Source organism: Brachypodium distachyon, chromosome 2 (genome assembly GCF_000005505.3).
Source record: "Brachypodium distachyon strain Bd21 chromosome 2, Brachypodium_distachyon_v3.0, whole genome shotgun sequence".
Lineage (NCBI taxonomy): Eukaryota > Viridiplantae > Streptophyta > Magnoliopsida > Poales > Poaceae > Brachypodium > Brachypodium distachyon.
This window is the reverse complement of record NC_016132.3, coordinates 27,360,742-27,375,746: the sequence shown is the minus strand read 5'-3', so window position 1 is coordinate 27,375,746 and position 15,005 is coordinate 27,360,742. Positions and strand designations below refer to the sequence as shown.

Sequence of the window (15,005 nt, the reverse complement as noted above, 5' to 3'; positions counted from 1 at the left end):
AGTGTCGGGTGCATCCAATGACAAGTATTAGGGTCGATTGGACGCAGCCCCCGAGTGTCGGGTGCGTCCAATGACAAGTTTAGGTCGATTTCTCAGCTTTGAGTTTGATGCGACCGTACCAGGGCAGGTAAAAAAAGACTCTGAGTAGAGAGGAGAGTAAATACTTTTTATTGAGTACCGATGGTACAAGAGGGTGTTTGCGGAGAAAAAGGGAAAATAGACAAGAATCTTGAGAGAAAAAATCAAGCAAAAGCCTGGCGCGTTGGCGGCGCAATTGCGTGGCGTTCCACGTCTTGCTTCTTGTGTCCCCTGCTCTAAATTGGAGTCTGAGGTGGAGGTTTTTGTTTTTCATATCCCGCAGTCGAGTTGGTTGAACAGCCATGTCGAGGCGTGGATGAGCTCACTGGTATGTGCTTGAATTGACTCACTCTTCGGCAGGCGTTTTTTGAGTTACACTCCATGGGCTGCGAAACCGGCTTGGTGTGCTCGTTGTTTTAGTGCGCCTGCTAGAGGGGCTCCCGTTGTTGCGATTAGGGGAGCCTAGATAGCCAGTTTTCCTTACTTGATAAAGCCGCTGGCTGAGTCAGCGTTGGTCTCCTTTGATGAAGAGGCCTACGCTTCCTCTATCTTCGAGTCTATACCGCCTGTGGCCTCAATGGCTCTTTTCTTAAGGACGGGATTTTGGTCGTCGTCTGTTAAGAAGTAGGCCTGGCCAACATGGTCCTGCGTGGCGGGTGACTCGGAAATTTTATGGAATTCGCGGTCGCAGTGGTCGGACCGCAGGAAACTTCTGGAGATAGTTATCACGCCGTTGGGTCCAGGCATTTTGAGCTTAAGGTAAGCATAATACGGGACTGCCATAAAGCGTGCTAGCGCGACGCGACTCAAGACCACATGGTATTGGGATGGCCAGTCGAGCACTTCGAAGTCGAGTCTTTCGCGTCTGAAGTTATCGGGTGTGCCGAACACCACGTCTAGGTTAACTTTGCCCAGTGGGGTGGCTGTTTTTCCTGGGATAATCCCATGGAAGGTTGTCTTTGTGGGGGCTAGCTTTGTTGTTGAGCAGTTCATCTTTCGTAGGGTGTCGGCGTAGATAATGTTTAGCCCACTTCCGCCATCGATGAACACTTTGTTTAACATGTAGCCCCCGATCTGTGCGTTGAGCACCAATGCTGCGGTTCCCAGTTGCGGGATGCAGGGTGGGTGATCTACTCTGGAGAATGTGATCTCCACTTCAGACCAGTCGAGGTACTCCGTTGAAGAGGGAGGTGACCTCATGGCCATATGGACCTGCCGAGTTATGAACTTCTGGACCCGATTAGTGGGTTTCCCTTTTTGAATCATGCAGATGTGTTCGACCGGAGTCAGATATGAATTGGCGGCCGTTGTCGGCATTTCTGGTGGCGGTCTAAATGCCACTGGGTGCACTGCGCCGGCAAAACTGGCTGGGCGCGGAGGAGGAGGAGGAGCACCAATGGCGAGAGCTCCTGGTATGGGAGGCGGCAAAGGCGCATTGACTCCTTCGTTAGGGTACGGGTGAGACCTAGGTAGCGGTGAGAAGCCAGCGCTGGCTGCCGGCTGCTGTGTCCTGGCCAACTCAGCCTGTAGTTCCTTGAAATGCCGGCACTCTGCTAGAGGGTGACTTGGCTTGATGTTGCCTTGTTCATCCCTGTAGACGTGAAACTGGCAAGGGGAAGTTAGCTATTGAGATAAGGTGGGTTGGTTCCCTTTTCTCTGCCATTGTTGCTTGCGCTTGTCACACCATCGAAAACCTCCACCGCGATTCCTGTTCAACCGAGAGCCAAACTCTGACGGAGAGGCGGCTGTGATGAAGTCAGGTGGGTGTGATTCTTTGAATGCTCACTTTTTGCGCTTTCTCCTTCGATCGTGACCACGATCGCCCTCTTCTTCTGGAGATCGGTGGCATTCATTGTGAACTGAGTCTTCACCGTCGGCCCAATGATTGGCGATTTCCATCAGGTAGTTGATGGTTGCGAGCCGGACACGACCCAATCGTTCCTTGAGTTCGACTCGTCGGAGTCCTCGTTTGAAGGCGTCTATGGCGATTTCATCGGAGACTTCCTCAGAAGCATGTTTGGTGTTGGTCCAACGCTGGATGTACGAACGGATAGATTCTCCCTCTTTTTGAATGCAAGCTCGGAGTTGCTCGAGGGAGTCAGGTCGTTTGTACGTGGACCTGAAATTGCGAGTGAAAGCTTGGACGAGCTCATCCCACGAGTCAATGTCGTCTCGTGGTAAGCCGGTTAGCCACGTGCGTGCAGGGCCTCTGAGTTGCAACTGCAGGCATTGCATGGCGGTAGTACAAGAACTGCCTTGGCAGCGAATCCCGGTGAGGTAGTCCTCCAACCAAGTTTTGGGCTCTTGAGTACCGTCATACTTGTCTAGATCAGTCGGCTGTTTGAAATTCCTGGGCATCCTAGCTTGGAGGATGTGACGGCTGAAGCAAGGCGCTCCACATGTCTCGGCCTCGAGGTCAGAGTCCGGCGAGCGGTCGTGATACCTGACTCGCCAGTCGTGGTTGGCAACTCGGGGGGACCCTTTGTTTCCCTTGAGTGCGAGTCGCGCTCCCTGCAGCCTCGAGGAGGCGGGTCGAGGTCGTGCTGGATTTCTCCTTCGCGGCGGGATGGAGTCCTGTCCCGTGGCGGCCTTCGGTTGTTGAAATCTTGGCTGATACAAGAAGCCCCTGCCCTATTCAATCCTTCCAGAATCTGTTTGTGAATCCGCGAGCGCGGGTCACTGTCGGGTCATTGGATTGTTTGGAGGTAAGTATTAACTACAAGCAAGGCAGCCTCCGGGGCTTCTGGTATCATATCACCATTGCCGTCGACCGACATGAAGCTTGGAGCCAAGTTTCGGGTCGTGTGGTCACGACGCGAGACGTTTCGTCTGGGGAGGGCTCTAGGAGGGGTGGCCCCATCAGAATCGCTGGGTGATCCCGAGCGAGTTCTTTTGTGTGCCTGGATATCTTCATCCAGTTTCTTCAACCTCTCAGCTTCAAGCTTTTGCTTTTTGACGAAATCTTCTTTCTCTTTGTTGAGGTCGCGTTGAGCCCTGGCAAGAGAATTGGAATACAATTGCAATTCAGCGGCGGTGGGATCCTTCATGAGGACTCCCGACTCAAGAGCTGCCTGGACTCGAGCCTTCTCTGCCGCTGAATATCCAGCCGGTGGATTTGCTAATGCACTCACAGCTGGAGGAGTCAGCTTCGGGGCGACAGGATTTGTCATGAAGACATGAGCGATGGCGCATTTGGGCGCAAGATCGCTGCTGCTATGGCAGCCTTCCCGCTCTGAGCAGTTGCCGGCGTCGACTGGGACGGGGCTTTCTGCAGACTGGGGTGGATTGCTCTCCGAATCGCAGTAGGTTCCAAGGGAAACCTGTTCTGTTTCGTCGGGTGAACCCGACAAGGTGAGGTCGTCATGGAAACTTCCTTGTTCCGAGCGGTCGCCAGCGTCGCTAGGGGCGGGGTTGTTCGCACGCGGGGACGGATCGTCTTTAGAATCAGAGCAGGTCCTAGAGGAGACTTGCTCTGCTTCCTTGAGTGGCCCCGTCGAGCCTGTCGGTGGGTCTTTCTCTGAGGGAGAAAGGAGAAGCAACTCTTCCAGAGTTGAGACAGTCGGACACGGTAGTCGAAGGATACCAGATCGGACGTGGAACTCGCCGAATATGAGATCCAGGCGGGCATCAAGCTTGTCGAGGACTACGGGGTTGGCTTGGAGGCGAGCGGTAGAGGACTCGAGGATCCTCGACTCCGCCTGAGTCGATGATGGTTTTTCTGGATCTGAAACCGCTAAGATCGCGACTCCAACACACGTCTTTCCCACAGACGGCGCCAATGACGAAGATGTGACTTCGACAATGTCCATATTGATGGACTTGTATCGAGGAAAGATTTCGAGTGTGTGTTGGCGAACTCGTCGGCTAACAAGGACACAAGGGACACGATTTACCCAGGTTCAGGGCCCTCGATGAGGTAATACCCCTACGTCCTGCTTGTCGGATCTGTATTCTGAGTCGATTACAATGGGGTGCCGCAGAGTCTAGATGCATAGAGTTGATGAGTGCTTCTAGGCGACTTGTATCTAAGTTAGGTGTGTCTTCTTGGCTCCTCCTCCTGGTCCTTTATATATGTAGAAAATCAAGTTAAGGTAGAGTCCAAGTCGGTTACAATGAGAAAATATAATCTAATTAATCTTCCTAATCTTGAGTCGCAAGATTTGGCATGTAGACTCTTGGAGTCGTAGTATGCTTCCTTGTGGGCCCCCAGTTGGGCTTACCGGGTATGCTCGAGTCGAGTATGTGGTTAGTCATAACCACGTCAGTTGGACTCTCCGTCGTACGTCGTTGGCTTGAACCTCGACGGGAAAGCCGCGTCTTGGATCTCCCGCGTGAGCGGGTTACGAGATGGTCGGCCCTTTCAGTTTCTTCGGCGGCGAGATCCTCCTTCGTCGGAGTCGCTTTCGTCGCTAGAAGGATCACTTGGAGAGTGATCTCGGCGTCTTCTTGGAGGGTCGGAGCATCGGCGAAGGTTTTTTTCACCGCCGGCGAGGGCTCCGAACTCCGCCACTTGCCCGTTTCTGTGCATGCTGGGATCTCGTTCTCCGTGGGACGCATCAAGGGGCGCTTGCGGGGTTGGTGGTGCTTGGTTGCCACCTTGCTCGGCCCCGGCGGCGAGAGCAAGGGGCGCTTGCGGGGCACTCACAAAGCGAGACTGGTTTGGAGCGTGTGTGACTTGGAGAGTGCCATGCGGCAGAAGCCCCCAATATGGGTGGTACTAAGGAGCTCCATGGGCGATCACGGCGAGCGCTAATGGAGGTAGTCTCGGGTTGGAGGGGTCGTAAGCCGGGACTCCTTGGTATTCCGGCGCGGATCCTCCTGACGTCACATTGTTTCCTCTTGTAGGCTCCAAAGGCAAGGTCACTACCGGTTGTAGGGAAGGTGGCGTGAAGCCCATCTAACGAGGCATGCCGAGTTCCGCGTCCCTTGCGGGGTCGGTAACCGTAGGTAGCTCACCGATCCTTACCACCACGTCGGTGAGGACCGAGGGACCACCTACGACGGTTTCGAGTACTTCAGCTCCTTCGGGGACAGCCAGGAGCGGAGGTACGGCCACGACTTCCGTCGTAGCGCCCATGCTTGAGGCGACGTCCGGATTGGTGAGGATTTCTCCTTCCTCGGGAGCCCCCGAGGCATTTGTTTTCTTCGTTTGTAACCGTGTAGACTTCGCGGCAAGTTAGGCACCCGATGAAGTAGGCTTCGTCGGTGCCATTAGATCTTCAATTGCGGCGAGGGTTCCCCATGATCGGCGCCACTGTTGTTGTTTTCTAGAAAAAAACAAGAGTAAAGGGTGCCAATGCTCGATGGCACAAGTGCGAGAATTGTATGTAAGGTGTGTACGCCGGTCTTATAGCGAAGGTCGCCGTACACTTGGACAAGTTGACACGTCGATATTTTTTTGAATAGATTCCGTCGACCCTGCGGACATAACTTAGTCCTATGTTAGGAGAGGCTTCGAGGGGGTCGTTAGCCGGGTTTTTGGGCTGAACTCGTCTTCCCAAATCACCTATGACCAGAGATCTCTCGAGGCCACTTCGGACTTGGGCCGAACTCGTCTTCCCAAGTAGCGAGATTGGGATATCCTCGAGACTCTAACCCGATCCCTCTACTTTGAGTCAAGGCCATACTAGACTGCCCGAAACCTCGAAAATAGGCTTCCTAAGTCGCGTTCCCGAGGTCGAGTCAAGGGTAGGCTCGACCCAAGCACTCGAGAGCGGGCTCCTTAGGTTGCTCTATCCCTCTCCCCTTTGATCTTATCCCAATGAAGAGTGAATGATACATGCCTCCCATGGGGTGGGTATTTATAGCTTAGGAGTTCATGACAAAAGACCATAGCAACTCTTGAGGGAGGGGGAAAGTGAGGGCAAAGTGGTAAACTCATTTCTACACTTTTCTTGGCCCCTACTCAAACTTTTCTTCTCCTTTGACCATGGCATTGGAGGTTTGACTTGTTGACTCCTTTAACCGGCGCCTAGTTAGCATGGCTACACCTTGTTGGCAATTTGACCGGTCTTTGGGATTGTTGACTTGGTCGTCGTCACGTAGAATTACGGTCCATACCATGTAAAGATTTTATTATATTACAACAGCGCCGTAGAAGAAGCGCGAAAAGAGAGACATGCCGCTTGTCGCGTCCACGAGACATTTTGGCATTTGGTTTCCACTTTCCTAAGTGTTCAAATTTTGGAAAATCCACTTAATAGGCAGATGGTTAAAAACGTAAAAATACTGCAAATTAAACATACGCATTGGAGACGGTGGTCCAAAATTACGTTCTATGGCAGCAAGTAAGCATGCCAAAATACTTTGATCCGTTGGTGCACCTTTCTACTACTGCTGCTCCTCGATAGGTATTGGCAGTGGTTGGCTACAGAATAGGCAAAAATTACACGATTCATGTTCGCGTAAGAAGCTGCAGAAGTTGTCGTGCAAGATAGCGTTTGGACAAAGATTGGTTTTCCCGGCACAATTGATTTGGGCAAGACAATTAGGTTCGAATCTTGCCAAGGAATGAACAAATATTTTTCAGCCCTAGAAACTGTTGGTTAAGTATACTAATGGCACAAGCCAAATTATGAAACTGCCATTTCATCTCTAGATACGTAGGAGAAGAAAGTTCAGGGAAACAGGAATAGTTCATCTGTTATAGGAGCAGCATTTTGGTCACAGTTCCAACGGACCTCGGATGTAATTTGTTACTGTACATCTTAATCTGCAACAAAAACTGCACAAAGTTAGACCATGAGCAATTCTTGTGGGCGAACTTAACCAAAAGTGATCGATTTGGCAACCTCTGGAGTAACTGTTGGACAAACAAGGCCGGCTGGTAATTACTTTTGATATTCTTAGCACCAATCTTCATATTTTCTATTCACAGACGGACGATATATATAGAGTCGATCAACCAACACAGCCTGATGCAAAGACGAATACGAGACTGTCCCAAAACGTCACATCTCCCTGCTCAACACACATTAATTTCACTAGGCAATGGCAATATCTCACCGCTCCGGCAGTGGCAGCTTAGCCCTGGTCGTCGTTGCCATTTGCATCCTCCCAGCCTGCATCTCCAGTGAGTATATAGTATCTGTTTTTATTTCATCGCACGGCTACGCAATTGTGCAGAACTTGAAGCTTAATTAATTCCATCGTTTGTAGACAAAATTTCGCTGGAGATTTTCGACAGGGCATGCCATTGCTTCGATGATCACAATGTAAGTCATGTACACCAAGTACATGTATTCATGTAATTGTGGGTGATGGATGGTTGGAGTACTGAAAATGGATGCATGGAACATTGGAACTGAATAAAGGTGTACAAGGAGTGCGCGGAGGAGCTGAGGCTGGGCGTGGAGGGTGCGTTCCACGTGGGTAGCGGGAGCGTGGAGGAGTACTGCGGCGGCGCGTGCTTGGCGGAGACGGAACTCGCGCTGCAGTGCGTCGAGGAGATTATCGCCCACGACGAGGGCGATGGCTACAGCTTCAGGTTCTCCAACGGCGCCTCGCTACCGGCCGTCCAGGCAGCGCTCCACACCAGCTGCAGCTACACACCCGAAAGAGGTTACTTGTGACATCCTCGATCGCATCGCATGGCTGAGAATTGCTAAATGATTTTTGGCTTTTTGCGTGATGTGCGGGCGTGCAGGGACCTTCGAGATACGTGGTGAGCGCACGGAATGCGGCGACCAGGACGGCGCGCACGAGGAGACGCAGCTCGGGTACCACGAGGAGGGCGGCCAGCAGCAGTACCGGGGCGGTGCGTTTGGTGACTACTGCTCCGGCGCCGCTGCGCCAAGCTTGGCGCACATGACGCTCCTTTTGACCATCTTCGTCCTTTCCGCGTCGACACTGCTTGATAATTTCGTGATCGATGATGTGCCGTTCTTGTTCTAGAATCGGATTAAATTATCTTGACGACATATCAGTTGGAAACCTATGTTTGGTGAAACTTAAAATAATTTTCACTATGAGTGGGCGTAAAAAATCAAAACCGACGGGTACAAATATCGGTTGCTAAGTGTGATTAGCGAATTTAATTTGGTGACTTCGGTTATCGTCTTCGGACCAAACTAATACTACCTCCGTCCATAAATAATAGGCATCTTAGCTTTATTTTGACCGAACGAACTACTTCTTTAATATAGGACTAATGTGATCAAATCATCGTCATAAGAAATTACTTTTGTATACGAATACAATTATAACAATTTTGTGTCGCATAAATTATATTATAATGAAGCAATTTCTGTTCAAAAGGTAGTCAATAAAAAGCAAATAGGTCTACAATTGCTGGACCGAGGTAGCGTATATGTAGTCTAAAATCTGTTTTTTTTGACAAGTCATTTTATATATAAGGTGAATGGTATATACAATGGGAATATGTACAGATAAATGGTAAAGGTTTTACAAGGATCACGCCAAGCAGACATTTCTTTCAAACTAGGTTTTGCACACGTATGATGCACCGGGATACGCCTAGCTACCAAACAAAAAACATCAACCAAAGTGTTGATTATAAAATCAGGACTTTTTCCTAACGCAATCAATCTGACCGGAAGTGGTTCAATCTTCAGCCATTTGAATAAGAACATGCCTGTATTCAAAGCAGAATTAGAACAATATAATGGAATGCTTTGTTGGAGTAATACATGGCCACTTGGGCAGTGCTAAACCAATCGGCCCCCATCCCCACTCCCTGATTTACTTTCACGGTGGCTAATGAACTTAGAATGTGGCCTGGATGTCATTTACTGATTTATGGATTAATAAACATACCACACGAATGTGTTGGAAGAATACATGGCCACTTGGGCAGTGCTAACCCAATCGGCCCCCTTCTCTCTGTCATTTATGGAGATGAAAGGACATACAACTTACTTTAACCAATTGCTACAGTGGTGGAAGAATTTTAGGAAGAGTGGACTTTGAATCTAGCCGTGAAAATATTAGAGGTGCGACCTAAGAATGTGAAGAACAGCGCGCTATTTAGACAACTATCCAGAGGAACTGAGGAAGAAGTCGGACACACGAAGAGGCAGAGTAACATGTATAAGCGCAAAACAGATACGTCGAAGCACAACAAAAAGAACAGGAAGCCTACACACAGGTGAATAGCAGGGAAGCGGGACAAATATGACACAACTCTATTGGTCACACAACAATTTATAAGAAACAACAATTCCTCGGACAGCTAAGACCAATAAACGCCTCAATCTGCAAAGATGACAGGACAGGCTAAACCAACTAAATTTTATTAGCACACGGCAATATGAAAACGTGAACTTGGGCAAAAAGATGTGAATTTAGTGAAAAAGGAATTTGCATCAAATCCGCATATGCACATGATACAGTATATCCTCAACTTGTGACGTACCACCCTCCCAGATAAAGGTATAGGGTCACAGATCTCAAAAGTAAAAATAAAAAAATAAAAAAAATAAAAAAAAAAACACTCAGGTAGATTATTCATGTACCTACAAGTGGCATTATTATTTTTTTCCTTTCGTCATCATCAAGCAACACCCACCAATATCACCGTTCATCCACACCTCATATACCTCCCAATGCATGTTATCGAAACTAGTACATACACAAGTGTTAATTCATGTCCTACACTATGATTTGAGCTTTGAATGACAGCTACTTGTTGCATTACCAAAATCTCTGTTATGAGAACCTTCTGTCAAGGTAAATGGCGCCGCTGGATAGGTACTCGATTTCTAGTTTTCTACTCTCGGATGACAGCATGGATAGGACACAGTAACGATACAGTCAATGCTTCAGTGGCTGGGGATGCTGTTCAGATTCTGGAGGGCATAGATCGAGAAGGAATCTGTGAATCATCTCAAAGCTTGTGAAGGTTATAACTGCAGCAGGTGTTGTCCGCAACAGATTTGTGGCACACCCACGGTAGAAGCCAGCTATACCCTCTCCATGATAAACCTTTCTAACACAGTCTATTACCCCTCGATATCTTGCTTCAGAGTGTGCTCCCTGCTCTTGCAACCTTGATCGAACAACCTAAAACGATTATCAGGAGTGATAATAGTCTCAGATATATAACCAAGCCAAGAAGAACTCATGCATACATTGTTCTGCATGCGGTCGTTCACATTCATCAACAAATACGAAGACCGGAGTAGAACAAAGTTGCAGAGAATCGACTCCATACCTCATGAGGATATGTCAAGGTTGAGGCAGCTAGTTTTGCCAGAGATGAAGCTACAGCGACATCGCCAAAACTTAATGCTTCAACAGTAGTATTGTCTGTGAAAGCGTAACACTGTCATATGTAGAAGTAGAAATACACAACAAGCCATCCAGTCTGGCCTCTATCTAGCAGCCACTATCATGCATATGCATTTTTATGTGGAAGAAGATCACTGTAATACCTCGCTCAGCCAGGTAAGCTTTCATCTTCTCATATACAGGGAACTGAATGGCAACATGAGTGATGCCAGCCAAGGCAGGGACGAGTCCACTTTTGAGATAACAAATATCAGCAATTATACCAAACACAGAAATATAAAATCAGCAAAGATGGTTAAATGTGTTATCATTCCATAGAAAGATACCTGTATAGTCCACGGATGCCTTCCTCACGTGCTATTCTCGTCAATGCACCAACTGTACCTTTGTATGGGATCATCACCCCAGATCTTATTCCTTGGGTCTACAAAACAAAATGTATAGCTATTGTTGACAGGAATCCTGGTATCGTAGTGGGATTCGGTGGGGCAATATTTATTGGGGCAGTACTCGGTATGACTGCTCAATACAAATTAGGTGAACCAGGACCAAAAAGTTTTTCATATTTAGAAGCATGTTAGTTAATGATGTTTCCATTACAAACTGGATGTATTCGACTATGTACAGCAACCCCTCAGTCAATTTCATGAACAAACCAGAAACTACCAAGACATTTTGAATAATTGCATATTTATTGGTCATTCAAATTGTTTTGGTAGCAGAAATTTTCTACATGCAGTTGTGTTTCTCGTGTCTATTTCTGCCAATACCAGGTATGAAGCATGCCATACCTGAAACCTTGTCTTAACAACCCAGAGTGGATTTGTTACAATTGTAGTTGCAGCTCCAGCACATGATGCAGCTATAACATTTGCCCCTACGGAGAGTTGATGGCTTCCTTCTACAATATTAACGTATTTATGTATGGTGCCACTTAAGAACTGATACAATATTCTCCTAATAAGTCACTGGAAGGGTAAAACACTAACCGTCGGAAGAAAGTAAGCTTTTAAGCTGCTCATATACAGTAAAGTAGACCTACAATCCATAAGGAAATTGTTAGCTCCATAACAGATATAAGTGCTTCTGGTTAGTAGTAACGACACCATACATGTGCAAGAAAAACATAACAGTAATTATTATAATCATCCTTTCTTTTTTGCATCATTGTAGTAGACTAGTAGTAAATACTCACTGCCCAATTAGGCAAAAGCGCCAAAACCGTCGGGGAGAGACCACGATACAATCCCCGGAAACCTTCCCGCCTGGTAATCTGTTGTAAGCTCCCAATAATGACGCTACCTAGTCAAGATAGAACAGAGAATCCTGTCAAAAAGATAGAACAGAGAACTGATGTAATAAACTTCAGCTTTTTAAGGAAGTAAATGCAAGCAAGAATGGTACAATAGAAAGCAATTCTAGGCCAGCACACATTTGTTATGTGTGCTAAAATTCAAATTCTTAGATGCAAAATCAACAGTAATAAGCATCAATAAAGGCATCATCCATTTACACGACGTTCTCCACATGCATGGTATGAGCTGATGGTGTTCTTATAGTATTGTTAGGCGGAGCTATGCTCATAGCATCACTTAATCATACTTTTCCATCGCTTCACAGCATGCATTCGAGCATAAGTTCTAGGAATTAGGATATGTAATTGTAAGCTCAGCACATCTCAACATTGGGCTTGGAAATATTAATTATGCCATCCTTTAACTATATTGTGCACAACATGAAATAATCCTAACCAATACATATTTGGTTGCTATCTAATGCAAAGGGATATGGTAAAACTTAGGGATGGAAATGAGTCAAGGAAACCCGTTGGGTCACTGGACGGACCCAAAAATCCAGACCAATGGGTCTCTTAGGCGGCCTTGAATATTTGTTGGGGCAGAGGAGATAGGTCCCACAGACCCATTGGGTCTGGTGGGTCGACCCAAGCAACACAGTCAAATGCCTCGAACACAACCCTGAATTTCCCTTCAACATACCGTTGGTAGCTGGATCGAGTTGTTTATGATTGCTTATACAACCAATTGGCAGACTATCTTTTAATAAGATGTAATTTCTCTACATATACATACAGAAATAGACGGATACAAGTAACGGAAGCCTTTTCCTGAATCTCGCCACGATTTTTCTTCTGGCATTTGTTTCATGCGAAGGGATCACGGCGTTGTTTATTGCTTTCTCAGTGTTTACTCATTGTTGGTTCTTTAGGCATAATTTGTATCAATGCATGCCTAAATTGATCCGGCCCATGAGATCCAATGGGTCAAGAGAGCCACATAAGCTACTGTAATGGGTCGGCCTCAGCCTTTAGAAATGGCTCTGTGGGTCACAGTGGATTGATCTACTCAGATCAGCTGGACAATTTTCCAACCCTAGTAAAACTAGCTGCAAAGGGAAGTCCAACCATTAGATGAAAAGCATGTGCACGAGATCAATTACACGCGCCCAGTAACCCCATAGACCCTTTTTCCTGTTCTTCCACACTGACATCGAGATGATTTCTCATAAAATCGCCTTCACAATTGTTCTTTCATGATATTCTCATGTAACATGTTTCATTGTTGAACATCCTGCACATCCAACCCACCTCTTGTCCATTCGTACTGATTCTACTGAAGAGGGAAGATGGCAGGATGTTCTCTTTAATTGCTATTATTTCCATTCTTGAGTACAGAACACTTTTTAAAAACTTTTCTCTTGAAGAGTTTGAAAGGTCGAGCAACAAATACACAGTTGGCAAACTACAGGAAAAATTGTGGAAGATGGGGAAAGAGGTCTGTGGGGGTGGCCTAGATTATGCATGTCTTTTCACTCAACATGCAAGATTTGACAGGTCAAAACTCCAAGCTCAACAACACAAGGATTACCCTCTTAGCCCCCCTGGAGCCAAATCCTGGCACGGTGGCAGCAACCATGCAAGTGATGCATCCCATATGATACAAATGACAAGTGACCAGCAACTCTTAATATGGGACGGAGGGAGTATTACACAAGACACGAGGCAATAAGGTTGGGGATGATATAACTGGGCAAACAAGCGATTGAACAGTTGTAGCATCTTAAACCAGATATACCTTTACTGAAATGGATTCTATCTCAATTCCTTGAATCTTGGATGGTCAAGACTCGACAGACGCCGCAAACTAGTACTACACAACGTCCCCTCCATACAGGCACTCCGTTCTCAACAGTAGATGCATTCAAGCCAAGCATAAGAACTTCGTATCCAGAACAGTCTCATGTAGCAAGAAACTGAAGCAAAATTCGCAATAGTTCCTCTGAAGAAATGCTCACCTCCTATTGTTCCAGGGGCTAGCTTGGGCCAGCCGTGCACCTGGAACCTCGTCTTGATCACATCGAGTGGGCACACGAAAGTCGCCGCTATCACACCTGCGCACAAGCCCCAAATCCAGCACTTCCTTCACATAGATACACACCGCCAAACCGAAGAAACCCACTAGACCATAATGGATAAGAGCTGTCGCGCCAAATTACCAGCGGAGGCGCCGGCGACGGCGTTGGAGAGAGCACGGAGGGAGGTGGCGGAATGGTGGTGGTGATGCGAAGAGGACGCGGACGGCGGCGAGGTCGCCGTCGCCGGCGAGGTCGAGACGTCCACCGTCATCTCGCGCGCCTCCCCGATCTGCGCCTGCGGCGGAGGTTCCACGGCTAGGGCTTCCCCCTCCCACAACAGAAGCACCGGGCTAGAAAGCGCGACGGCGCGGCCGATCGCATCGGCAGTCGCGGTCGCCGGTGGCCGTGGGCGGAGGCGGGGGGCGGCGTCTAGGGTTAGGATTCGGGATCTGAGGAAGCGGGAGGGGTGGTGGGGGCGGGCGGGCAGGAGGAAGGGGGCTATACGTAAGCTGCTCGCTTCCTTCCTCAGCAGAAGACAGAGCTCGCTCGCTCGCTTCGTTCCCTTCCTTCCCTTCGTCTCGTCTCACGACATCTTCGCCTGCGCTTCACATATAGAGGACACTCACTCCTTCACATATCCTGCTTCCAGCCTTCCAGGCGAGGAGGGTTACAACATGCCCGGGGGACCGAGGGACCGGGAGGGGGTGGGCCGGGGACCGTTCTTGGTGTGGCCTCCTTTCACCGACGTGTGGGACCAGAATATATGCTTCGGCCCACGTGTCACTGTCAGGGTTGGACAGGATTAAAGTCTGCATAATTGCTTTGCCCTTCGTCCCTCGTCGCCGGAGAGCACCGCCGGTTGCGGTGGCTGCCTCTGGCCCCAGGCGGCTTCACACGGCTGTCAGGCTGCGTGTCCTTGCCACCGGCTGCCTGAAATGGTGGGACCGCGTGTCATAGGCACGGCCCTTACGTGTGCTTGTAGTGTAGAACAGCTAGCTTCGCGAGGTAAAGCCACGTTTCCAGTTCAAGCCCGTCAAGGGACACGTCACTGTCTGTGGGCCTCACTAAATCTGGACCCCCGTTTCTATAGACACTGGCTTCGCAAGTGGTAGCTGGCGTGTTCTTGTGAGCTAGGCACACGGCGATGTCCGGTCGCCGCTTATTGGAGGCGTGGTGGCACCCTGGCCATTCGTCGCGGCGAGCTGGAATTGACTGGACGGTTCCGATGGGTTCATGGATGAACACGCAGCTGCCTCCGTGGGGCCAAATGGGAATCTGACGTTCGCATTTTCTTTTCTTCTCCCATT

At 48.5% G+C, this 15,005-nt stretch overlaps 2 protein-coding genes across 2 annotated transcripts; one reads left to right on the top strand and one right to left on the bottom strand.

The window, feature by feature from the left end:
* The first annotated feature begins 6,976 nt into the window (after positions 1-6,976).
* Positions 6,977-8,190, top strand: LOC100835321. Its single transcript, XM_003566294.4, has 4 exons — positions 6,977-7,150; positions 7,237-7,292; positions 7,392-7,638; positions 7,724-8,190. Exons 1-4 carry the CDS (start codon positions 7,069-7,071, stop codon positions 7,969-7,971), a joined length of 633 nt encoding a protein of 210 aa, XP_003566342.1. The 5' UTR covers positions 6,977-7,068; the 3' UTR covers positions 7,972-8,190.
* Positions 8,191-9,379: 1,189 nt separating this feature from the next.
* Positions 9,380-14,301, bottom strand: LOC100837989 (nicotinamide adenine dinucleotide transporter 1, chloroplastic). Its single transcript, XM_003568584.4, has 9 exons — positions 13,840-14,301; positions 13,639-13,734; positions 11,522-11,628; positions 11,316-11,364; positions 11,118-11,227; positions 10,653-10,750; positions 10,470-10,558; positions 10,250-10,344; positions 9,380-10,098 (listed from the first exon to the last, which is right to left on the bottom strand). Exons 1-9 carry the CDS (start codon positions 13,967-13,969, stop codon positions 9,850-9,852), a joined length of 1,023 nt encoding a protein of 340 aa, XP_003568632.1. The 5' UTR covers positions 13,970-14,301; the 3' UTR covers positions 9,380-9,849.
* Positions 14,302-15,005: the final 704 nt, after the last annotated feature.